Raw genomic sequence first — 26,522 nt, 5'->3', positions numbered from 1 at the left:
GTACCTGTATAGTATGTACGATAGTGTTACGTTTATTATAGAGTACTATAAGGTATTATATACAAATTTAGTAAGATCTAGCTTAGTTACCTAGTCGTCTTATATAAAGCTATAGTAAGTTTAAAGGTAATACTTAATAGCTTAGTTTTACTGTTCTGTCTGCCTGTCTGTTTGTAAGTAATAGGCAGTACTAAGTCGCTACGATATTACTAGGTACTAGTAGAAACTACTCTAGAATTTACTTATAAAGAGAGAGCCTTAGTCTAAGACAATACTGTCTAGAATTCTAAATTGTCGTATAACGTAGTATATTAAGAGAGACGCTAGTCTGTCGCTAGTAAGACGATTAGTTATTAGAATATATAAGGAAAATTTTATAAATCGGTCTATAATAACAAGTATTAAATTGTATAGTTTGCCTACTACGTTATAAGAGTAAGGTAGCTACGTAATAAAATTAAGTAAGATCTCTTGCTAAGGTTTAGAAAGAATAAGGAACAGGGCTAACTCGCTGTATAGTAGATAAGTCCTTGCCTTTGTTCTTTAACAGATAGCGTAAGTAGAAACGTAATAGTAGACGTCTTTATTAAGACTCGGCTAAAAGAAGGATTAGAAAAGCCTTTTCTTTGTTTTACTAACTCTCTAGTGCCTTATAGTAAGTACGTTATAGAAAAGCTTTAGTAACTCCTTACGTAAGCCCGGATTATTAGGTATATATATACGTCTATAATACTATAGTAGCGTATTATCCTTAAACGTCTATAAGGACCTAGTAGTGCCTTAGCTACTACGCTACTTCTTCTACTCTTTATTAGTAATAAAGGCGTCTCTCTACTACGCGTTATAAAGGGCTTCTAATAGTAATAGTAGTAACGTTAACGTTGTCGTTACCTAGCTATTACTCTTACTAGCCCGACTCTAAGTAGAGTTCTCTACTAGTATAAGAGTGTTTAATTCGCGACTTAATACTCTAGTAATAAAAGCGTAAGGTCTCTAAGACCTACGATCGCCTTAGTCTACTAGCTAGCGTAAGTCTAGCCTCTTACGCTAGAGCGATTCTACTAAGACAGTATGCGTTAAGGAGGTCGCTAGACCTTTAAAAGGAATTAAAGGAATTAAAGGAACAGAAAGAATTAGAAGAATAAAAGGAATAAAAGCTTAGTTTTAAACAAGCCTTATAGCGAGACCGACAGCTTTTAAGGTAACTACGTTTACCTAGAATTTGTTAAGGAAAGTTACTAAGAGAGCTTGTTACGCCTCTAATTACTTATTAGGATCTTATAAGTCAGGCCGCTATAACAACCTATTAGTAGGGTTTTAGCTACTCTCTCTATATTTAATCTTAAAGTTAAAGACAGAAAGTTCTTCTAGCTATCTAGCTTACTACTATAATAACTTTGGCTTTATAAAGAGGTAACAGTAGTTTAGGTAATCTATTAAAACTAATACTAAACTTTGTATATATACTAAGTACGGCCTCTATAACCTAAAAGCCTTAATAATAGCTATTAACTTAGTGTTAGGGGTATTATAGCGTAGCTCTAGCCCCTTTAACTTTCTGGAAATAAACGTAACAAGGTACTAGTAGCCTTCTTATAGTTATAAAAGGATAGTACTAATAGTATAGGTAGATATATCTGTTTCTACGCGCGTAAGTAGTTTAGGGTCGTAGTAACGTAAGAAAAGAGCCTTTATAAAGACTAGTCGTAGCTTGTAGAAGGCTTTTAGGGCTTCGGAACTTAGTGTAATAGTACTAGTAGCGTCGCCTTAAAAGAGATTTGTTAGTAGTATAGTAATCTTTAAATAATTCTTAATAAAGCGCCTATAGAACCTAGTAAACCCTAAGAAGACACGAATGTCCTTTATAGTTATAAGAATAGGCTATTCTTAGATTATAGAGACACGCTTAGGTTTAATACGAACTCTCTACAAGTTAATAACGTATCCTAAGAAACCTACTTACTTTACATTAAACTCGTACTTTAAGAGGTTAGTATAGAGGTTATGTTATTAGAGACGTTTAAGGACGCGGTAAACATACTACGTATACTCTTCTTTATTTGTAGAGTAGATAAGGATATTATTAAGATATACGATACAAATATTATTAACAAGATTCCTTAGTACTTTATTAATAAAGGACTAAAAGGTCGCTAGTATGTTTACTAGCCTAAAGGGCATAACGTAGTATTTAAAGTAGCTGTATTAGTACTAGAAAGCCGTTTTCTACTTATTACTAGCCTTAATACAAACTTAATAGTACGCTTTACGTAGGTTAAGCTTAGTATAGACGCGGGCTTACGATAGGCGATTAAGGATCTCTCTAATTAATAGAATAGGGGCTTAGTTCTTTCTAGTTACACTATTTAACGCCTAGTAGTCGACGTAGAGTCGTAGCTTCTCTCTTTTCTTTAGAACAAATAGTATTAGAGTACTAGTAAGGCTCTTACTTAGACAGATCTATTCTTTTACTAGGGTGTTATCTAAATATTCGTATAAGACACTTAGCTCGACCTTTGTAAGTAGGTAGATTCGGCTATATAGTAGTACTACGTCTCCTTTAAGGTCTATTACATAAGTAGGGCTATTAATTATAGGTAGCGATCTAGCCCCTTCCTTAGAGAAGACGTCTGTAAATTATTAGTACTTACTAAGTAGGCTTACTACAGCCTTACTATCTTCTTGTAGTTCTTCTTATAGTTCCTCCTTACCTAAGGATTCTAGGTCGACTATAATTAGTTATACTGTCGCTATAATTACAAACTAGGCTTCTTTTATTACCTTTCTAATTTCTTTCTTTATTATATATAGCTAGACTATTAAAGATAACATAAGGTATATAAACGTCCGGGTCTTTTATAAAACGATTAGGTCTATAGCCTCTAGCTATAGAAATCTAAGTATAATATCTAAGTCCCTAATGTTAGTAATAACAAATCTGCCTTAATGTCGCCTTACTATTAAGTAGTTATCTTAGGCCTTAACAAACAGATCGTATAATCTAAAGCTTGTCGTTGTTTTCTAGAATAGTAAGGACACTATAATGTGATTATTAAGTTACTATAGTACTTCTTATCTTAAAAGTCGTAGGTAGATAAGGTTGACTTTTACTCTTAAGTCTAGTAGGGCTAGTATAGCTACCTAGCTACCCTTAATACGTATCTCTACCTAAATGCTTATTAAGGGTCGCTCTTCTTCTTATTGTTTAGGCGTAACGTAGCAGGCTACTAGCGTAGTATTAGCGTCTAAAGTACCGGCCCTGTTAGGGTACTAAGCGTAAGTATGCCTAGATTAACTATATATAGAGCATTTGTATAGTAGGTACGAATTTACCTAATAACCGGGCTACTAGTATTAGTAGTAGTTACCTTATACCTTACTTACTAAAGGGGTTTTCGCGACACTAAGAGAGTCTTTTTATATGTTTAAAGTTTGGCTACTAGATGTCCCTTACGTGTTTACTAGTGTAGATAGGGTCTTTAGATTATAAGAGGAGCCTCTCCTAGTATAGTATAGTATTAAAGGGGCTCTGTAAGAGCCTTCTTGTTACCTTGTCTAAATAAGAGTTTCCTCTCTTAACGCTACTACCTTAACTACCTTAAAGGTATTTAAGACCTCGCTACTTACTATATAGGCCCTTAACTTAGGCTTTAAATAATCGATAAGAAGGTAGATACAGAATATCTCTAGGAAGGCATAGCCGAGTTTAATAACTAAAGAGTTATACTATTAAAGGAAATTCCTAAAGGTCTTGTTTTAGTTTTAAGTTAACATTTAGAGTTTTAATACTACTTTAAGAGAGTAGGTACCCTTATCTATGATACTATAGAAGAGCTATACCTTTATTTCTCCTTAAGTTACATTAAGAACTAATCTGCCTTTTTCTAAGAAAATAAAAGACTTCTAGCGCTCTTTAATGTAATCCTTTAGTACTACTACTATAGCGCCGACACGTTTAGTATCTGTTAGATAACTCTTTAGATAAGTGTCGAACTCTGTTTTCTAGTTAAATAAGAAGGTCGTAATACTAGTATATGTCTTGTTTTTTAGTAGAATAAAAGGAGTATTATAATAGCTCTTCCTTGTTTTTTTAACATAAGTTCGCTAGAAGGGCCGTTCTACTTTAGGAGGGTTATCGAATTCGTATAGGTTTATCGAGAGAGCCTCTTCTCTCTTAAGCGCTATAAGGTAGTCTCGTTTTTACTTAAGGCGCTACTCTACCCTTACTTAGGCGATCCTCTCGTTTAACTTAGTCTTACTTAGAGAAAGGATTTCTGTTAACATTTAGGGAGTTATACTAGGTTTACTACTATCTACTTATAAAGAGGTATTCTAAAGAGTTACTTAAGAAGAGGCCTATATCTTGTTAAGGTTTATTTATCGTGTCTACGTTATTACTTCTTACTCTAACGGTCTATAACCTTTTAGTAAAAGGAAGAGATTAGAATATTAGGTATATTTTTATAGAGTAGAAGAGGTAAGAGTTAATAGATAGTCGTAGTATATTTAAAGGTATATTACTACTTTAACTATAGACTAATCTCTAAACCCTCTTTCTTTCCCCTTCTTGTCCTCTATTCTTATACTCCTTAATGCCTACTATTACCTCGGTCGTAGCACGTAGTTACCCTGTACTTGATTTCTAAGCTATTGTAATTTCACGTGTTAGTGTACTTAACAAAAAGGTTCTCTTAACTTTAGTACTAATATTATTAACTAAAAGCTATATAGCGGCTACGTCTCTTATCTTATAGGCCTAATAGTAAAAGGTACTCTTAATATTAGTACTAACATTATTAATTAAGGGCCGTGTACTATCCTTACCCTTTCTTTTATAATAGCCTTAATAGCTAGAGGTACTATTAACATTAGTACTAATATTGTCTACTATACTATCTTTACCTTCTCTCTAAGAATAGCTATAACGGCTAAAGGTGTCCTTAATATTAGCGCTAACATCCTCTCTTAGGGTAGTAGTAGTAAGGCCCTTAGCTTTAGTACTAACGTTCTCTAATATATTAGCTAGCTAGATTAAGACACTATAAGAAGCGTCTAGGCATAAGATAGTAACCTTAGTGTTAGCTAAGATAATATCTAGCTATACTATAATACTTGTCTTAAAGGACTAAGGCCTAGTGCTATAAGGCTAAAAGCGTAAGGTAGTAGACAAAAGGGTAAGGCGGCTAAGGCTAAGGTAAAAGATAATAGACAACCTAGTACTAGTAAGAAGGCAGATTATAAGGGCGATTAAAGGCCTCTAGAAGGTATAAGAGACACTTAGTAGCCTAATTAAGGACTTATAAAAGACAGACAACAAGCTTGTGTCTACTTAACTCTTATAAACTATATTTAAGTAAGAGTTAGTAGTACTATAGACCTAAGGTACTAAGACTATAGTACTTAGCCTAGGTAATAGTAGCCTAGCGCCTAGGTTAGGTAGTAAGGACAAAAGGATAGTAGCCTAGCTTATAAGGTAGTAAAAGGCGATTAGAATGTTTAAGTACGACCTAAAAGAGACTAAGAAGGAGTAGGTAGCGCTCTAATATATAGTATAAAAGACAGGTATATATAAAGAGTTCTAAGAAGTAATCTACGTAAAGAAAGAGTAGGCGTAAGGCTATAAGAGGTCTAGCTAAGCTATGTTAACGTTTAAAGGCTAACGCTAAGAGTATAAACAAAGTACTATACACTACTTAAGTAAGAGTTTAACTACCTCTAGATTAGAAAGACGTAGTTTATTAAGTACGTGTAGTATAGGCGTAACTAGTAAGTAGTTAAGGTAAGTATAAGAAAGGAGAGAAGTATAAGAGAGTAAGTATATAAAAAGGGTAAGGTATACCTAATAGTAATATAAGTAGTATAAGGATAGGTTAAGTAGGTTAAGGTAATAGTATATAGTATAATAGCGTAAGTAAGTAAGGTCGTATACGTTAGGGTATACTTACTACCTAAGAGTATAATAATAAGTAAGATGTACACTAAGCTAGCTAGGTACATAAGGGTGAGCGTACTCTTTAAGGATATTAATACGCGCTTTCTAGACTACGCGTAGTAGTAAAGGGTACTTAGGCTATAAGACTAGGTTAAGGTATAATAAGAGTTTAGTTAAAAGACAAACTTATAGTAAGTAGTACTAGTAATAGACAAAAGGTAGCTAATAGTTAACTATACTTTTATCTAAGGCTACTTAGTAGCTAAGGTAACCTTTAGACTACTAAAGGTAGTAGTGTAAGTATAGACTAACTATATATACGTACTCGCGCTACGGCTACTAGTATAAGAAGAAGGCTAGGTAGTATAAGAGAAAGAAGAGAGAACGCTTGTCTACTTTTAGGTTACGTAACTAGTAGAGCTCTAGGTCTAGAAAGAGATTATTATAAAGGTAAGGTAAGAGCGTAAAAGGCTAATCTTTAAAGAAAGAGATAGTGTAGATATAATAAATATAAAGCTAGTAAGGTAGTACTAAGAGATATAAGCGTAAGTACTTAGGTAAGTAAGAAGTAAAAGGATAAGTAAGAGAGTAAGGTAGCTAAGGTAGCTAGAGGTCTAGATAAGACTTAAGAGTAAGCGGCTTTATAAAGAGGTAGTATACGACTCTTATAAGAACAAGCTAATTATAGTAACGGCTAAGGTAGTAGTATAAAGAGAGGATGCCTTAGCTAAGAACGCGTAGATCTTTAATAAGTAGTAGTAAGGTAAGGGCTTTATATAAAAGGTACTAATAAGGTAAGAGCATTAGTAGTTATAGGCTAAGCTTAAGAAAGAGATTAGAAAGTAGGCGGCTAATAAGAGCTATAAGGTAGACAAGATCTATATCTAGTTCTTATAAGTCGTAAAGGCGATAGTAGTTAAGATATAGCTCTTATACCTTTATAATATATATATATAATAAGAAGAAACGCTATAGGCGTAGAACTAGGCTAAGGTATACTTCTTAACTAAAGATAATAAGTAGTAGTAAGACGTAGTAAACCTTTACCTTATCTTAATCGTATATATCTTTTAGAAAGTGTTTAAGCGGCTTTTCTTATACACGTACTAAGGGAAAGGGTAGGCGTGCCTCTACTAGGCCTAAGCTAGGTTCTAGCTAAGGTACTTAATATATATAAACATAGCTATAGTATATATAGTACTCGTGACCTAAGAGTAGATAATAGTAGTCTTTCTTAACTTTTAGGTAGTGTTTAATATAGTCCTTTAGGCGCGGCTTAACTAAAAGCTAAGGGCGCGTAGGTACTTGTTAGAAGTACGCTCTTTCTTATAAGGACTAATGTTTATAAGGTAAGTATAGTAGGTACTTATAAACAAGAAGGTATTAATATAGTTTAGGTAAAGGTAGAAAGTACTCTAGGGCTTGTCACTCTCTTTATAGCTCTTTAACTTATATATTAACGACCTACTTAAGTAAGTAAATAGTAAGGTAGTAAGGCTCTTAACGTACCTCTTTTATATAAACAATAAGGTACTTGTAACGTAAGGGCTTAATAAAGTATAGGCGCTTCTAGTAAGGGTTAAGGTATAGATAAGAGAGAACTAGCTATAGCTAAACCTAGCTAAGTATAGATACGTAATAATAGTAGTAAGAGAAGGAGGGCTTATAGTATATAAGTAGACTGTCTCTTAAGTTATAATATATATATACCTTAAGTTCTTAATAATAGTAGTAAGTATTAACTTTCTAGTATACTTAAAGTAGCGGTTTAGTAGTATAGTCGGCCGAGTATACTAGCTTAAGGTCTTTAAGGTAAGGTAAAGACTAGTATACTACGTACAAGTATACTAGTAGTACGTAGCGCTAATTGTTAAGTATAGGGCGCTACTTGTAGTAGCCTAGTAAAAAGAGAGTATAGTAAATAATAAGGCCTTTATAGTAATAGTTAAGGGGTTTAAGAGCCTCTTTAAGTAGATTATAAGGGCAGGAAAGCTAGAGCTATACTACCTCTTAATAGTACGCCTATATAGCCTCTAGTAACTGTCTAAGCGCTTTAAGGACCTTAAGACATAGTTTTAAGAGTACTTCTAATAGCTAGCTATAGTAAACCTCTTAGCCTAGGTATTATAAGGGTAAGGTAAAGCGTTTATTGTCTAGCTCTAAAAGGACAGGTAGTTTATACGCTTTTAGAAGGCGCTATAACTTAAAGAGTAGTAGTAGAGATAAGAGGTAAGAGAAGAGCTAATACTAAAGGGCTTTCTCTAATAGTAGTAGTAAAAGGTAATAAAAGGGTAAGGCTACCTAAGTAGGCTACTTATAAAAAAGGTAAGACAAGTACTAGGACTTAGGCTAGTAGATATCTTGTTAGGTATAAAAGTAGAGTACTAAAAGGATTTATTATAGTATTAATATAGGATATAGATATAAAGGGCACGCTATATCTATAAAGAGAAGTTCTTATAAGGGTATAAGTAATACTTTATCCTAGTAAGGAGAGAGATCTTAACCTAGATAAAGTAGTAAAAGTAGATATAGCTATATAAAGAGTAAGGTAAAGAGTAGGTAACAAATATTAACTACTTACTATATAATAGGTAAGTAAAGTAAGTAAGGTAGGCGTTAAAAGAGATATAAGAGAAGATATAATAGCGGTATTATAAAGAGTAGGTAGCGTTAGTAAAGGTAGTAGTAAGAGGTAAGGAGAGGGCGTTTATAAGATAGTCTTACTATAGAGAATAAGAACATTTAGAAGAATAGTACCTCTTTAACCTAAGACGTTATTAAACTTATTAAGACTTAAGAAGGTCTTTAAAACACGACTAAGTAAGACCTTTACCCTTAACTAGTAAAGTCGTTAAACTTATATAAAGTCGACCTTAAAGGATAGTAGATTTATATACTATTAACCTTAAGAGATAGTAGATCTATATAGACTTAAGATGTCTATAAACTTAACTAGAGTAAGAGCCTATATCCTTAACGACTAGTCGTAAAAGTAGACGTAAGAGGTCTAGAAACTTAGACAAGTAAGAGCTTAAATCTTTAATAATAAGTTATAAAAAGTAGAGTAGACGTAAAAGGTCTTAAAACTTAACTAGAGTAAGAGCTAATAACCTTATGTTAGGTGTATTTTTATAGAGTAGAAGAAGTAAGAGTCGATAGACAGTCGTAGTATATTTAAAGGTATATTACTACTTTAACTATAGACTAATCTCTAAACCCCTTTTCTTTCCCCTCTCTACCCTCTATTCTTATACTCCTTAATGCCTACTATTACCTTAGTCGTAGTACGTAGTTACCCTATACTTAATTTCTAAGCTATTATAGTCTTATGTATTAGTGTACCTAATATAGTATCTCTCTTTTTTAGCTTCTGTCCTTAGAAGCTTATAGGTAGCCGTTAGATTATAGGGAGGCTAAGGTAGGCTAATGCCTTTCTAGAAACAAGAATAAATGTATAAGAATAAATTAGCGAGTAAATATATAACTATATAACTATATAACTAGTAGTATTAAGAAAAGGAGAATAGTAGCGACTTTATAGTATAGTAAAGGCACGTAGCTAAACCGTAAGATTTTTGTTATATATTATACTTTTAGATCTCTACCTAGTACGCCTCTTGTATTTACTTTTAGTAAAGACATATTATAGTAAAGTACTAGTAAGTCGCTAGATAGTCGTAAGACCCCTAATACGTAATACAAACCGTATTACCTAGGCGCGCTAGTATTCCTTACCCTTTTGCCGCTTTTAGAAATCCTTTGTTACCTCTTACTAGAAGGTTAATAGTATACTAATAGTAGGTAGCTATAAGGATCAAACTATATTACCTATAACTATATTTTTTAAGTAAATATAGAAAAACACCTCTTTTGTCCCTCTTTACTTAGTCTGTCCCTTATAGTACTAAAGGGTATATAAAGACTCGTTTTTACCGGTTTGTTACCTCTTTTTCTTCTTTTTACCTTATATAAATATAATGCCGCTATACTCTCTCTTCCTTACGACTCTTTTAACGAACTTCTAACACACCTCTATTAAACTATTAATAATAATATAGTACTAACAAAGCGTTTAGTAGCTTATAAGTAATACTTAAACTAAATAGCTTTATAAGACCTATAAGGTACCTTACTAAAGTATAAGGATAACGACTATAAGTATTCCTTTCTAGTAAAGAGTAACGGCTTAATAGTATAGTAGCTATATTAGTAAAGTATGTCTATTATAAAAATCTAAAGAAGAAGTATATTTTTGTAAGTATAACCCCTCTTAAGGTAACGCTCTTACGTCGTAGCTTTATTAACGTTACTAGGTTGTTTTAACTCTTTAGGCTAGAGAAATCAAACTTTAAAAAGTAATTACAAAAAAGGATAAGGTAAGGTAGTCTATTATTTATAGTAAAGTTAAAGCTAATATAAACAGGCTATAATTTAGGCTACCTAAACTTTAGTAAAGAAGAGCCTTTAACATTTAAAGTCTTAGACTATAATATTAGTAGAGAAGAGGCTTTATAGTAATAAAGTAGATAAGAAAGAGTACGTAAAGTAAAAGTTAGGTTATTTAGTAAAAATTACTTATTAGTTAGAGCTTTATAATAAGTTTACTATAACTATAAACATAAAGGTAGACTGTTATAATTAGCTTATAGAGAAGGCGATCTAAGTATAGTAAGACTATATTACTATCTTTAAAAAGTACGTGTCTTATTTTAAGAAAGTTATAAGTATCTCTTACCTTAATACTAAGTTACTACTAACTTAAAGGTAGTACGTATACAAATTATAAAGATCTAAAAGAAGTAAGAAAGTAAAGGATAAAGTAGTAGTAGATACTATAAAGGATAATAATAAAGAAAATAATAGTAGAAAGGATAGTAATAAGGACAAATAATAGACGGCCGTAAAGAAATTATTACATTTTTTTAGTACTCTTAAAAACAGTATAAGAAATAGTATAACTAGAACTAGAAAAAGATTTTATTTAAAAAAGAAGACTAGGTACTCTTATTAATAAAACACCTAAGGTAACGTTAACCTTCTAAGAAACTTATAGATAAGTACATTAGCCCTTACTAAATTAAAGACGTTATTAGAGACTATAGACTTACTTATAGACTACGCCTTTCTTTATTAGTACGGCTATATCTTACCTTTCTAATTACAAGCCTAGAACCTTATAAGGTATAAGAAGGCAAAGTCCTTATAAGCCTAATAGATATCCTAGTCTTAGATAAAGAAACATTTAAAGTAAAAGCTATTCTTAACTATAAAGGCTTATAAAGAAACAGACTCTATCTTATAAAATAAAAAGGGTATAACGATTTAGAAAACTCGTAAGAACTACGATAGAACCTTAATAATAGCCTACTTTTACATAAATACAAACAAACACATTAAGATAATCGTTAAAAAGGTATAATATTACTAGTATAGTTATAGTAACGTAAGTACGACTTCTATATTTATTATATAAAAACTTAAAAACCTAGGTATCTTAAAAAAATACTAAACTACTCTTCTACTAGTAAACACCCTTTAAAGCTCTACTAACTTTATTATTATATATCTTAGAAAAAGAAAAAAGAAAAAAATCTAAAGTATAATCCTACTTGTTAAAGATACTTTAACCTTTAGCTACTTTATAGCTACTCTACTCGTACATTAGCTACTAGCGCCTCTACTAGCTTTAACCGGTTTAGGGGTATATCCTTAAGACCTTATAGCTAGTACTTATATAGTACGTACAATAGTATTACGTTTATTATAAAGTACTATAAGGTGTTATATACAAATTTAGTAAGATCTAGCTTAGTTACCTAGTTGTCTTATATAAAGCCGTAGTAAGTTCGAAAGTAATACTTAATAGCTTAGTTCTACTGTTCTGTCTACCTGTCTGTTTATAGGTAATAAGCGGTACTAAGTCGCCGTAATGTTACTAAGTACTAGTAAAAACTACTCTAAAATTTACTTATAAAGAAAGAGCCTTAGTCTAAGATAATACTATCTAGAATTCCGAATTATTATATAATGTAGTATATTAGAAGAGACGCTAGCCTATTACTAGTAAGACGATTAGTTATTAGAATATATAAGGAAAATTTTGTAAATTAGTCTATAATAACAAGTATTAAATTATATAGTTTACCTACTACGTTATAAGAGTAAGGTAGCTACGTAATAAAGTCTAGTAAGATCTCTTACTAAGGTTTAGAAGGAATAGAGAGTAGGGCTAACTTACTATATAGTAGATAAGTCCTTGCCTTTGTTCTTTAATAGATAGCGTAAGTAGAAACGTAATAGTAGACGTCTTTATTAAGACTTAGCTAGAAAAAGGATTAGAAAAGCCTTTTCTTTGTTTTACTAACTCTCTAGTACCTTATAGTAGGTACGTTATAGAAAAGCTTTAGTAACTCCTTATATAAGCCCGGATTATTAGGTATATATATACGTCTATAATACTATAGTAGCGTATTATCCTTAAATGTCTATAAGGACTTAGTAGTGCCTTAGCTACCTTACTACTTCTTCTACTCTTTATTAGTAATAAAGGCGTCCTTTTACTACGTATTATAAAGGGCTTCTAATAGTAATAGTAGTAACGTTAACATTACTATTACCTAGCTATTACTCTTACTAGCCTAACTCTAAGTAGAGTTCTCTACTAGTATAAGAGTGTTTAATTTACGACTTAATACTCTAGCAATAAAAGCATAAGGTCTCTAAGACCTACAATCGCCTTAGTCTACTAGCTAGCGTAAGTCTAGCCTCTTACGCTAAAGTGATTCTACTAAGACAGTATACGTTAAGGAGGTCGCTAGACCTTTAAAAGGAATTAAAGAAATTAAAAGAACAAAAGGAATTAAAAGAATAAAAGAAATAAGAGCCTAGTTTTAAACAAGCCTTATAACGAGACTAATAGCTTCTAAGGTAACTACGTTTACCCGGAATTTGTTAAGGAAAGTTACTAAGAGAGCTTGTTACGTCTCTAATTACTTATTAGGATCTTATAAGTTAGGCTATCGTAATAACCTATTAGTAAGGTTTTAGCTACTCTCCTTATATTTAATCTTAAAGTTAAAGACAGAAAGTTCTTTTAGCTATCTAGCTTACTACTATAACAACTTTAGCTTTATAGAAAGGTAATAGTAGTTTAGGTAATCTATTAAAACCGATACTAAACTTTGTATATATACTAAGTACGGCCTTTATAACCTAAAAGCCTTAATAATAGCTATTAACTTAGCATTAAGGGTGTTATAGTATAGCTCTAGCCCTTTTAGCTTTTTAGAAATAAATGTAACAAGGTACTAGCGGCCTTCTTATAGCTATAAAAGGATAGTACTAATAGTATAAGTAGATATATCTGTTTTTATACGCGTAAGTAGTTTAGGGTTATAGTAACGTAGGAAAGAGGCCTTTACAAAGACTAGTCGTAGCTTATAAAAGGCTTCTAGGGCTTTAGAACTTAGTGTAACAGTACTAGCGGCGTCGCCTTAAAGGAGATTCGTTAGTAGTATAGTAATCTTTAAATAATTCTTAATAAAGTACTTATAGAACCTAGTAAACCTTAGAAAGATACAAATGTCCTTTATAGTTATAAGAATAGACTATTCTTAGATTATAGAGACACGCTTAGGTTTAATACAAACTCCTTACAGGTCGATAACGTATCTTAAGAAACCTACTTACTTTATATTAAACTCGTACTTTAAGAGGTTAGTGTAGAGGTTATGTTATTAGAGACGTTTAAGGATATAGTAAACATACTACGTATACTCTTCTTTATTTATAGAGTAAATAAGGATATTATTAAGATATATAATACAAATATTATTAACAAGATTCTTTAGTACTTTATTAATAAAGGACTAGAAGGTCGCTAGTACGTTTACTAGCCTAAAGGACATAACGTAGTATTTAAAGTAGCTATATTAGTACTAGAAAGCCGTTTTCTACTTATTACCGGCCTTAATATAAACTTAATAGTACGCTTTACGTAAGTTAAGCTTAGTATAGACACAGGCTTACGATAGCCGGTTAAGGATCTTTTTAATTAATAGAATAAGGGCTTAGTTCTTTTTAGTTATACTATTTAACGCCTAGTAGTTAACGTAAAGTCGTAGCTTTTCTCTTTTCTTTAGAACAAATAGTATTAGAGTACTAGTAAGGCTCTTACTTAGATAGATCTATCCTTTTACTAGGGCGTCGTCTAAATATTTGTATAAGACACCTAGCTTGACCTTTATAAGTAAGTAGATTTAGCTATATAGTAGTACTACGTCTCCTTTAAGGTCTATTATATAAGTAGGGCTATTAATTATAGGTAGTAATCTAGCCCCTTTCTTAAAGAAGACGTCTACAAATTATTAGTACTTACTAGATAAGGTCGCTATAGCCTTACTATCTTTCTATAGTTCCTTTTATAGTTCTTTCTTACTTAAGGATTCCGGGTCGACTATAATTAGTTATACTGTCGCTATAATTACGAATTAAGCTTCTTTTATTACTTTCTTAATTTCTTTTTTTGTTATATATAGCCGGACTATTAAAGACGACGTAAAGTATATAAATGTCCGGGTCTTTTATAAAACAATTAGGTCTATAGCCTCTAGCTATAGAAATCTAAGTATAACATCTAAGTCCTTAATGTTAGTAACAACAAATCTACCTTAATGTCGCCTTACTATTAAGTAGTTATCTTAAGCCTTAACAAATAGATTATATAATCTAAAGCTTGTCGTTGTTTTTTAGAATAGTAAGGACACTATAATATAATTGTTAAGTTACTATAGTGCCTCTTGTCCTAATAGTCGTAGGTAGATAAGGTTAACTTTTACTCTTAAGTCTAGTAAGGCCGGTATAGCTACTTAGCTACCCTTAATATACATCTCTACCTAAATACTTATTAAGGGTCGCCTCTTTTCTTATTATTTAGGCGTAACGTAGTAGGCTACTAGTATAGTATTAGTGCCTAAAGTACTAGCCTTGTTAAGGTACTAAGTATAAGTATGCCTAGATTAACTATATATAGAGTATTTATATAGTAGGTACGAATTTGCCTAATAACCGGGCTACTAGTATTAGTAGTAGTTACCTTATACCTTACTTACTAAAGGGGTTTTTATAACGCTAAGAGAGTCTCTTTACGTATTTAAAGTTTAGCTACTAGATGCTCTCTACGTATTTACTAGTATAGATAAGGTCTTTAGATTATAAGAGAAGCCTTCTCTAGTATAGTATAGTATTAAAAAGGCTCTATAAGAGCCTTCTTGTTATCCTGTCTAAATAAGAGTTTCCTTTCTTAACGCTACTACCTTAACTACCTTAAAGGTATCTAGGACCTTATTACTTACTATATAGGCCCTTAACTTAGGCTTTAAACAATCGATAAGAAAGTAGATACAGAATATCTCTAGAAGAGTATAGCTAAGTTTAATAACTAGAGAGTTATACTATTAAAGGAAATTCCTAAAGGTCTTGTTTTAGTTTTAAGTTAACATTTAGAGTTTTAATACTACTTTAAGGAAGTAAGTACCCTTATCTATAATACTATAAAGGAGCTATACCTTTATTTTTTTCTAAGTTATATTAAGAACTAATCTGCCTTTTTCTAAGAAAATAAAAGACTTCTAGTACTCTTTAATATAATCCTTTAGTACTACTACTATAGTGCCGACACGTTTTTCTTACTGTCTACTCTTTACTATAGCCGCTAGTTCTATAACTTCTACTATTAAGGTGTTAGGTACGCTAACACGTAAGACTATAAAAGCTTAGAAATCAAGTATAGGGTAACTACGTACTACGACCGAGGTAATAGTAGGCATTAAGGAGCATAAGAATAAAGGGTAGAGAGGGAAAAGAAAAGGGGTTTAGAGATTAGTCTATAGTTAAAGTAGCGATATACCTTTAAATATACTACGACTGTCTATTAACTCTTGTCTCTTTTACTCTATAGAAATATACCTAACATTCTAATCTCTCTTCTTTACTAAAAGGTTATAGACTGTTAGAGTAAGAAGTAATAACGTAGATACGACAAATAAACCTTAACAAGACGTAGGCCTTTTCTTAAGTAACTCTTTAGAATACCTCTTTATAGGTAGATAGTAGTAAACCTAGTACGACCCTCTAAATGTTAATAGAAATCCTTTCTTTAAGTAAGACTAAGTTAAATAAGAGGATCGCTTAAGTAAGAGTAGAGTAGCGCCTTAAGTAAAAGTAAGACTACCTTATAGCGCTTAAGAGAAGAGAGGCTCTCTTAATAAACCTATACGAATTTAATAACTCTCTTAAAGTAGAACGGCCCTTTTAGTGAACTTGTGTTAAAGAAACAAGGAAGAGCTATTATAACACCTCTTTTATTCTACTAAAAAATAAGATATATACTAGTATTACAACCTTCTTATTTAACTAGAAAACAGAGTTTAATACTTATCTAGAGAGTTATCTAATAGATACTAGAAAGGGCGGCTATTCCTTTAAAAGGATAAGAAGAGGTTGTAATTAGAGACAGAGGTTATAAAACTTAGATAAAGGTTATTAAACTCGGTCGTAAGATAGACAGAGGTTATAAAACTCGGACAGAGGTTATTAAACTTAGTTGTAAGACAGACAGAGGTCGTAAAACTCGGTTATAAGACAGACAAAGGTCGTAAAACTTAGACAAAAGTTACTAAACTTAGTTATAAGACAGATAAAGGTCGTAACTTAATAAGAAGCCGTAAATAGTTATAGATATAATACGTATAAGGTTAATAAGAGGTATAGGTCTTGTATATGTAATACGCTAAAGAAGCGCTATATAATATAATAAACGTAGCTAAGGTAACGTCCTTACTCTTAGAAGAAAGGTTAAGAGAGTCGAGTCTAGGTAGAGTACTTATGTTAGTAAGGAAAAACTTAGGATAAGAATAGACCTAGATAGCTTAATAAGGACTACTTTTACTAGCGCCTTTCTTAAGACATACGTGTTACTAGTAAGATAGGTAAGCCTCTAATAAAGGTAAAAGAAGAAGAGAAAGCTTATAAAAAAAAGAACCTTATATAAACTTCTTATATAAGACAATACTATTAGGTACTTAGATAAGGCTATTAAAACCCTTAGTATTTTAGAGTTAAAGGACGTCTAGTATATCTATATAAAAAGTAGGTAATTAACGAGTCTTAGTAAGTAGTACTACCTAAAGATAGAATATAAGTTTAATAAAGAAGAGATAGATATCTTCTCTTAGTTCTTATTGTATAGTAGTATTAGTATTCTCTTAGAGAGGTTTAGAGTAAAGGCAGAACGCTAGACTAGACTCTTTATAGAGGCCCTAGCCTTAGATAAGGCTTAACTAATCACGACTCTTAGGTAGTTCTTATTATGTTATTATAGTAAGGTAGTAAGAGGCCCTTTAACCTAGTAAAGCTAGGACGTACTATATATATATATAGAGGTAATCTAGTAGTATATACATCTCTTTATAGAACCTTAAGTAGTTCTACCTTAGGCCTTTTAGTTACGTAAGTATGCCTTAGTTTAATACTATAAATAAGATACGTCTTAAGAGAGGTGTCTTAAGGGCGTTAGTATAGAGTATAGTGCCTAAAGGGTATCTAGATCTCGTTTACTACGTTCTAGTAACAGGTCTTAGAAAAGGCGTGTCTTAAGAGGTAAAGGTAGTACTGTTAACAGTACTAACAATAAACCCTTAACCCTAAGGCATAGGTAGTAAGACTAATAATAATAATAATATAACCTTTTATTATACTAAAAAAAGAAAAGAAAGGAAATTAGCCTAAGAGTAAGAGAAATACTAGCTAAACTCTTACTATCTAGACCTTATAGTACGATTAGGTTATTATATAACCTTAACCTTTTCTTAAGAAAACGTATAATTATACTTATACTTAGCTTATTATTATTACTCTTCTTTTCTTACTTTAAGGCTAGTAGCCCTAGACGATTATCTAAAAAAGCCTATTATATACTACTACTATAAGTAAAATACTTTATACTATAGTCTCTTTATTTATAGTTTTTATATACCTTATTCTAGAATCTAAGTAGTACTTAGTAGTTAAGAAAGACCTTTTAGTTATTTTTATAATATAAAGAATAGCTATTAAGAACAAGTATACTTATATACTATATAAGTATTATATTTATATAAGATAGATAATATATCTATACTTATACTAGAGTAATATAGCTAAAGTAAAAAGGTACGTTACGCTCTAAAAAGGCTAGAGCTTAACGCTACTTATCTATATAAATAAGTTACGTAAGAATATAAAGAGAGGTAATATATAAGATTAGGTACTACTAGGTAGTAAGGGCGTTTAACTATATAATAGTATTATTAACTATATAGATAAAGCTATATACGTATTAGTAGAGGCTAGCTAAAGGTAAGGTAGTATTATATACGTTCTATAGGTTTAGAATAGCTATTTTTTATTATATAAAAAAAAGAAAGGCTTAGTAATAGGCTAGTGCCTACATTAGTACTATATAAGTCTATACTAAGAAAGAGCTTAACTTACTAATCGTTAGGAATAGCTACTTTAGAACGCTTAGTAGTAGGCTAGCGGCTAAGTTAGCGCTATATAAGCTTAGAAGAGAGCTTAACTTACTAATTATTAAGAAGTAGCTACTTTAGAACGCTTAGTAGTAGCTTAATTAATAGATTATAGTACAATTATATAGTATAAAAAAGAAGAGGTAGTAGTAAGAGTAGTAGATTAGGTTGTTAAGGTTAGGTATAAGGAGAGAAGAGAATTAATTTATAGTAGTATAAGGGATTGTCTAGATTACTTACTAAGAAGGGCTAATTAAGGCCCTTATATAGAGTATAGGTTATAAGACTAGGCGTAAAAGAGAAGAAGGGTAATGTTATAGGTTAGAACCTAGTAAAGGGTTAGTACTAAGTACGTAACTAACTAGACTATCGTTACCCTACTCTAATAGTAGTAAAGTTTTCTCTTACCTTTTTGTCTTGTACAAACCTTCCTTCTTTAAAGTATTCTTCTTATAGAATAGAATAACATTTACTTAAACATCGTGTTGTCGGCCTATAACATTATCTAGTATTTACAAAAGCTAGAGATTCCTTCTGTACAGCAATTAATAGAACTAAGCCCTTATTTAGTGTTCTCTTATTTTGTGTGCCCTAAACCTGCGCTGTTGCTACGCTAGTCATATGACTGGTTCGTCTTAATAGCCAACATAATTCTTGGCCTAATAAAGTCAAGTACAAAGGAGTTCTTTGTTTGACTGTAGATTAAACTTAAGGAATACATTTTGGTTCCCCCCTTTGAATTAATAAGTCTTAAGTAAGTCCGCTCCTCGGTTTTGGTTTATCACGCTTCTTTTGCCTTTGTTTTGTATAAGTCTTTTGTTACATACTTTTCTGGTTTTCTTAGGTGGCTTTCAGACCTTTACAATAATAAAACCTGAAGCTCACATTTACATGCCTTTAGAAACAATAATGCTGCCATTCTTTGACCATGAGAATCCTAGTCAGGGAGGAGCTCGCTGCTGATTTGTATGGCTGAAGGCTGAATGAAACTTGATTAGAGCTTATACAGGGTGTATCGGTGGGTGGGTAATCCTATTGTAGCAGACATCATTTGCCCCCGCATTCCTCCTGGGTCTTATACCCCGCTTTCAAAGGTACTCCACATTCCGGTCCCGCGTCACGACCTCCCTGGCAGTAACTAGCCACTTTCCGCAACCTAACGAGGACGGGTATCGTCAACTTCCGAGAAATTGCGAATTATCTGCGTTGCAGAGTGTGGTCTTTTCATCAGAAGTCCTACATCGTAGTTCAGACCGCTACCGCAGCTTCGAGGCCCAGCTGACATGCAGCCCATAATATCACTATCATATTGCATTACCCCAGGTCCCACCTGCTGAAGGTCTGTGGAACCAAAACTGAAAAACTCTTGCTGACTCCTAGACAACACTCTTCATCAAAGACGTCAACCTGGCCCGATTTTTCAATATTTGGTTTTCAGGTCTGCCAGGAACAAGGTCTAGCGGCAAACTATACGCACGGCCTGAGCATTATTCGAGATAGGTATATGCCCAAAGATGGGTATTATAGTAGGCCTTAAAGTCATCAATTATGAGATGAACCCTCCATGCTATCAGTCTTCGGTAGCTACTTCTCAAGCTGCTCTATCTGCCAGTCCTTTAGATCGAAATTTCCTTCCTTCAATAACTCCTTACCTGCATTCCAAATGAAAGTCTTTCCAGCCAACTCTCTTCCATCCGCCAATTTAATCTTGCATCCCTTGACCCTATAAGCGTCTGTCTCGTAGCGCATCAGGTATTCAACGTGCTCCTCCTTCTGAACCTCGTAGGCCATTCCATGAGTAATGGTATTAGCTTTGAAGATCAAAGCAGGATATTGGCCCCATAGCATTATATCCCACCCTACAATGCTAGCGGATTGAAGGGCGGGAGTTTCTTGGAGCTGAAGTATCTTGCGAAGTTGCCTAGCATCCATAAGAGAGCCGTAGAAGAAGAAGTACTGTGGGCGGAAGCCAAGGAAATTGTCACGGTCCGGAGGTGGTTCAAACGCTCGTCCGCTCAGGAATTTGCGGTTGATTAGGGATAGCTTTTGATCTCTATCGATTGGGTCGGCCTCCTCAGTAGATGGTCTGTTCTTGTTAGTAGATGGCTTCTTATTTTCATCGTTGCTTGGCTCCATGATGAAGCGGTAAGGACAACTTAGAAATTTGTGAGGGAAGTTCTTAGATCGTCATGAAAAATGAGTCATAGCCGCCTAGCTTTTTGAGGGCCTCAAGGCAACAACTAGGTTAGTCACGTGGATATCTGTCACGATGCGAGGTTGAGTGTCACGAATGGGCCGAGAGAAGGGAAAGACAGAACGACGCGCTCGGATAATCTAAGCGCTCTCACGTGTCTGACTAATACTAAGCTAAGCTAAGAAGGGCGGTCCCAGCAAACCCGGTTTTAGTAATCTTTATAGTAATCTGTGACAACATCTATATTGCATCTTCCATGTTATCGTCTGAGCAAATTTCTATACTCGCATCCATTTGGGCATAGACCTTCGACCAGACCTCGTCCCCAAAGTGATTGATCTCCTTCTCCCGTAGTTTACCAGGCTTAGTTGGTGTGGCATTCGGAGTGCTTTTCATAGCTGTTTCCATCATAGTGACGATGAAATTGAATACCATCTTTAGATCTTTCTCAAATTCGATCTCAAAGATTGGAGATCGCTCAATACTCCCATCTGCTGTAATACAGATAAATGCAAATCGCGAACCATCGCTATAGAAGCCTTGTGTGATGATGTTCGTTTTCCTCGCTCTTAAACGATTCTCTCGGAGGATAGCAAGGTAGGCGATCAACTGAGCTTCTCCTTTAGAAAATTCCGACCTCTGCTTCGCCTCTATGGCGATCAGTAAAGTGCCCTCATCTCCGGCAGTGCTGTATCCTAAGGCCCAATCAGCTCGGCTAGTGACTAGAATTCTGCCATTCGGTACTAATTTATTGTGCATCTTGACAGACAGAGAGGTTTCTGGAAACAGTTTGACGCGCTTCATTAGTCCCACGTTGACGACAGCTTTTTTAGGGGTTGAGGGATTGGTGGCATCGGCAACGTTGGCCTCAATATTATGCGAAGTCTCGGCGGATTGGTACTTGTGGCGTAGATATTTCCGGCATTGAATAAGTATGATGTCGACCGCGATCCGACAGGTAGCTTCTGAATCCTCATCGTAAAGAGCGTCCTCTAGGTCACGTAGGTTCCGCTCTGCCAGTATAATTAGCACTGGAATGTGTATGCGCAAGTGATGAGTGCTAATACATACTTAGTATTGAAGGAACCTCGACCAGGCTATCATCTGCCAGCGTCCACCGTTTGCCCTTGTCCAACCTGATGTCGAATACTTCTGTAATCTTGGAAATTGTCGTTTCGCTCGCGTTAATCTTCACATTATAATCATTAGTACAAGTTTCAATCATGAACGGAGGCTAGAATAGGCAAGACAAGACGAAATACCTTTTCAACAGCCTCAGATAATTTGATTCGAGAAAGCCACTGGCGCAGGATTTCGACCGGCGAGGCATTGGCTGATGCTCTGATGAGGGATAGCTGTGCCTGTAAAGCGGATCTGAGGAGCAACCTCTCTTTGGAGGAGACGCCTTGGATCTCAGCCTCCAAAGCCTCGATCTCAGCATCAGAGGGTTGTATCTCAAAGGTGGAAGACATTCCGCAAATGTAGTGCAACGGTGGATCGGTGGATTGGTATCGGTGGATCGGAGGATTGGTATCGGTGGATCGGAGGATCGGTATCAGTGGATCGGAGGATCGGTATCGGTGGATCGGAGGATCGGTGTATTAGTGTATCAGACGTTCCAGGCCAGCTGCGACGATGCTGGAGGAGGAGACCTGGAGACCTGGAGTAGTGGCAGAGAATCGCACAGATGCAGGTCCAGCGCCCTGTGAACGGGGGTTGAAAAGTAGTAGTAGTTGTTGGAAGTTGGGTTGAAACTGAGGTTGGGGTTCGGACTGCGGGATTGATTTTGGTTTGATCTGGGGAGGTCTTTTTTTGGGAGTTGTAGTGGAGCCTATGGGATCCTCTGTGTGGGGGATATAACTAGTTACGCCAACCCTATTAGGTAGTGCTAAAGTCATGTGACCACTTTCCATCGCCACAGCGCCCGGCTAATTATAGGTACCGCTGAGCCGCACTAACTAGTTTAGGCGGCAGTCCATAAGGTAAGGTACCTACCGCCATGATAACCAGTCTATTATGTCAAATGGCTATCATAAGGTAATCAGAAATAACCAAGGAGCACTGTTATAATCTGATTTCAACAACAATGACTTCAAGTTCGCTACCCCTATACAGATGTGGCATGAGTGAGGGGGTGGAGCAGGCGGCAGGCTATCAGATGGGCGGGTTTTGTGGATTCAGTCCGTACCCCTGCAGAGCGACATCCGGAAGACGAGATCTGGTTGCGGACATGCTACTTCGACCGAGATGGAAACAGTACGGATGCTGTACACAAGGCCTTGTTCGCTGCAAGCGACCTACCGCAAGAAGAAGAATTGCTCTTTGACGATGTGACACGGTATAACTACGGGTCAGATTGGCAGCGTATTTTCTCCCGGATCCCCCAGTTCGTGTGTGCCCATATTGGCGTCGAGGAGTTCGAAAATATTAAAGCCGAAGCATTGGCAGAGGGAGGATGAACGAGGAGTATGATAAAGCAGAAGTGGAAGAGGGGGGCTACAATCTATCAGAAGATGGGGCACATTGGTCAGACCTTTACAGCTGGTATCACGCGGTCAACTCACTTGGTGTAATATGGGTCGCAGACCAGGAAGCTTTGGAGACCGGAAATGTGCTTATGGCATGGTTCGACGAGTGCGGACGCACGGTGCGACAGGCTCGCACACCCTCGGGGGAAATCCAAAACGTATACGGCCTGGTACTGGGGAATCGCGAGAAAGAACATCACCCCTGGCTGGGCGCTGAAATTGGAGAGAACTATGACGAGGGTGGTCCTTTTGGGCCCCCATTTCCCAATCCCGAATAGACCTCTAGAGCTTAAACTTCGAGCGCCGTGACTTGCTTTCTTCATTCATCTCTCCGAAAGATGGGTTGGGAGTGAACAACCATCCCGGTGTCTCTGTATTGTCCGTCCACTACCAATCTCAACTTAGCCACATACGTTAGCAATATGACAGACTCTGACCCTTTGGGGGTGGTTTATTCGCCGGTAATGGGGCTACGCGGGCGACGCCCAATTCCCGAAGATGATGATCCGTACAGTATGTGAAGCCTGACACCTGATCGACCACGGCTAACGCATGAAGGGTAACAGAACCAGAGATCATTCCTATTGCGCTGCAGAATAGCCTTGAGCCTGGAGTATTACTAGTAGCAATTCATGAGGGTCTTGGCCTCTCAGTCCCGCAGTATGAGGCGGCCCTCGCGCATGGAAATGGTACCTCCAACATCACATCCCAAAGTGGAGGAGGCCTTATTCTTCCACTTTCTGATCATGATAGCCTGCCATATGCCACTCTGGAGTTGGACGGATCTGAAATCTCCGTCAGCGCCGCCTCTGGGACCAGAGAAAACCCAGTATGGTCAACAAAATTGAGAGATAGGATCCACAAGTTTGACATTTTTAGAGCTGCGGAGTTGACAATACGTCTTTACACGAGGAACCTGGGCCATCGTGAAGGAAGCCACGATGTATTATTTATCGGCTGCGCGAAGATGAATCCTGTCTTTGGAGACGAGGTCCAAACAGAATGGCTGCCAATCAAGAACGGCACTGGCAAATTGCACGTCGAGGTCGAATACGTCAAGAATAAGACACTGCGTATTGAGACGTCGAAGAAACCTCGCTTCTTTGGTTCTGTTGCTAGAATCCGAAGGTCTGGCTCCCATAGCTGCTACGCATCCATCCATATCCAAAAGGCTGACCTGTCACCTCGCTGCGACGTGATGCAGGCACATCTTTTACCAGTCAATAATGGTCCGTTTATCGCACCGCTCAAATTCATTGCGCAAACACGCTCGCAGTTTTGTTTATTTTGGCCATTTGTTTCTGGTGGACACCTCTTCTACCATCTACAACGGGCGCAGCGCTTCCACGCTGACAGGGCAAGACTCTATGCCGCAGAGATTCTGGTCGCGCTGGAGTGGCTGGACGAGGTAGATCCTTCTTATCACGAGCTGAAGCCGAAGAACATTCTCCTAGATTCCGTAGGGCATGTCGTTGTCTGCGATTTAGGTCTTTTGCGTCTAGAGATGAAGAACATGGAAACTACGAGTGATAGTGCGGCGGTGGATTACCTGGCTCCCGAATTGCTCGCCGGCAACGCGTCAGCACCGACTAACACTACCGCATCAAAGTGGTGGACGTTGGGGGCTTTCCTATTCGAGATGCTAACGGGGTCGCCTCCTTTTTACGATGAAGACGTGGAACAGAGACGCCGTAACATCCTCTCGGAACCTCTCGTGGTGTCCGGATTGCTACCAGCATCTACGCAAGATCTTCTAAATAAACTGCTTACTCACAAGTCAGATGACCGACTCGGGTTTAACGGGGCATCTGAAATCAAGGCTCATCACTATTTCGATGGCCTCGACTGGGATAAAGTTGCACGGCGAGAATATGAGCCTGCGTTCAAGCCCCATGAATTTGCAATGAGCTTTGAACAAGAAGGAAAACGCGAAACTGCCGAAAGCGTGAAAGAGAGGTTTTCGGGTTGGAGCTGGGGCACGCCCATGCCTTTCCAAAGGGATCCGGCCGTGCCAGCTGCTGTGGAGTCTCATCCTGTTGCTGATGAGAAGACGGAGGATTGGGAACTGGTCTGGCAACGTAAAGACCAATCATTCTATTTCTATAATCGCTCTACCGAGACGAAAAAGCCGATCGTCGCCGCACGCTCATATCTACCGAAGCGGCCTGATGAAACGCAGGAGGCACTTGAAGCAGTGCTGAAGAACAAGTATATGCATCTGGTTCCCACAATGCTGGAGGAATACAGCGTCAATCTAAACTTTCAGCTTGGTTTTACCCAAACAACACCACTAGATTACATCACAGGGCTGCAAGAAATCGATATGGTGCGACTGTTCCTCGCAAATGGCGCCGACGCCAATCTAGAACATGGGTATATCTTGGGGGGCCGACCGTTGCTGACTGCAGTGCAGAAAGGAAATCAAGAGCTCGTGCAAATGCTGGTTCGGAGAACAGACCGCATTCCTTGCACTAGAGCATTGGGCCATGCCGTGAGCAAGCAGGATACCCCGATTGTCAACATCTTGCTCGCAAACGGGGTCAAGTGCGATTTTGAAGAGGCAGACCGGCCACGATCCGCTGGCAACTATAGCGAATTCAACCTGGAGATGAACGCGACGACTGTCAGGGACAGTTCCGAACCAGAAGAGTACATGCCACCACTCGTCCGGGCCATCAGTCTGGGTGATGCGGACCTGGTGCGGCTGCTGCTCGCTCACGGAGCAAATGTCAACGCCGGCTATCATGATTTGGGCACTCTCCTGCCGGGTGGATTTCCATCTTGGTTTGACCGCATTTACATGCAATGCGGTAGGCCGATACAGTTGGCAATGGAGCTGGGACACGAGGATCTGGTGCGGCTACTGCTCGAGAATGGTGCAGATATCGGCCTTGCTCAGCCGGTTTGGCGGTATCACGACTGCAAAATGATTTCAAGGGAGATCCATCACCAAATCACAGCACGGCTAAGGTCGATAGCAGCGTCGGTAGCCCAAGGTATAATGTCTCAAACAGCGCTTTCCTGACTTGATCTGCATATATTAGAAAGTGAAAACAAGAAGCATAATTTTTCAATTGCCCTGAGCGCCGCGTGTTCAGTGTTCACTCCCCATACTGTGGCATTCCCATTAAACTTGCATCCACCACCTTGTAGCCAGCCACAGTCTACCTCAGACTTCCAATCCTTATAGGTCAGGCCGTATATATAAAACCCTAACCTATAGAGATCTATTGCGCAGCCTACCTAGTACCTACACTCTTAGAGCCTGGGGCTGGTTTCAGGCTACACCTGGATCTGGG

The 26,522-nt window shown here is 36.3% G+C and overlaps 6 protein-coding genes across 6 annotated transcripts; 2 read left to right on the top strand and 4 right to left on the bottom strand.

Annotated features, from left to right (window-relative positions):
* Positions 1–258: 258 nt before the first annotated feature.
* M430DRAFT_109471 (hypothetical protein) lies at positions 259–420 on the bottom strand (the record flags this gene model as incomplete). The annotated part of the gene is made up of 1 exon (XM_024861280.1): positions 259–420. A coding segment is annotated over one exon (162 nt), but the record flags the coding sequence as incomplete, so codon positions are not given.
* A 2,040-nt stretch (positions 421–2,460) lies between these two features.
* M430DRAFT_109298 (hypothetical protein) lies at positions 2,461–2,637 on the bottom strand (the record flags this gene model as incomplete). Its single annotated transcript, XM_024861268.1, has 1 exon — positions 2,461–2,637. A coding segment is annotated over one exon (177 nt), but the record flags the coding sequence as incomplete, so codon positions are not given.
* Positions 2,638–20,007: 17,370 nt separating this feature from the next.
* On the bottom strand, positions 20,008–20,638 carry M430DRAFT_37323 (hypothetical protein; the record flags this gene model as incomplete). The annotated part of the gene is made up of 1 exon (XM_024867103.1): positions 20,008–20,638. A coding segment is annotated over one exon (553 nt), but the record flags the coding sequence as incomplete, so codon positions are not given.
* Positions 20,639–20,823: 185 nt separating this feature from the next.
* On the bottom strand, positions 20,824–22,509 carry M430DRAFT_45420 (hypothetical protein). The gene is made up of 3 exons (XM_024867768.1): positions 21,958–22,509; positions 21,767–21,884; positions 20,824–21,708 (listed from the first exon to the last, which is right to left on the bottom strand). Exons 1-3 carry the CDS (start codon positions 22,165–22,167, stop codon positions 20,936–20,938), a joined length of 1,101 nt encoding a protein of 366 aa, XP_024717636.1. The 5' UTR covers positions 22,168–22,509; the 3' UTR covers positions 20,824–20,935.
* A 220-nt stretch (positions 22,510–22,729) lies between these two features.
* M430DRAFT_37321 (hypothetical protein) lies at positions 22,730–23,606 on the top strand. Its single transcript, XM_024867102.1, has one exon. It carries the CDS (start codon positions 23,151–23,153, stop codon positions 23,499–23,501), a length of 351 nt encoding a protein of 116 aa, XP_024717635.1. The 5' UTR covers positions 22,730–23,150; the 3' UTR covers positions 23,502–23,606.
* An 81-nt stretch (positions 23,607–23,687) lies between these two features.
* On the top strand, positions 23,688–26,285 carry M430DRAFT_147136 (hypothetical protein; the record flags this gene model as incomplete). Its single annotated transcript, XM_024863049.1, has 6 exons — positions 23,688–23,736; positions 23,790–24,334; positions 24,444–24,618; positions 24,807–24,937; positions 25,001–25,549; positions 25,637–26,285. 6 exons carry the CDS (start codon positions 23,688–23,690, stop codon positions 26,246–26,248), a joined length of 2,061 nt encoding a protein of 686 aa, XP_024717634.1. The 3' UTR covers positions 26,249–26,285.
* Between the last annotated feature and the right edge of the window lie 237 nt (positions 26,286–26,522).

The sequence above is a fragment of the Amorphotheca resinae genome (assembly GCF_003019875.1).
Source record: "Amorphotheca resinae ATCC 22711 unplaced genomic scaffold M430scaffold_12, whole genome shotgun sequence".
NCBI classification, from domain to species: domain Eukaryota; kingdom Fungi; phylum Ascomycota; class Leotiomycetes; order Helotiales; family Amorphothecaceae; genus Amorphotheca; species Amorphotheca resinae.
This window is presented reverse-complemented; position numbering and strand designations above follow the sequence as displayed.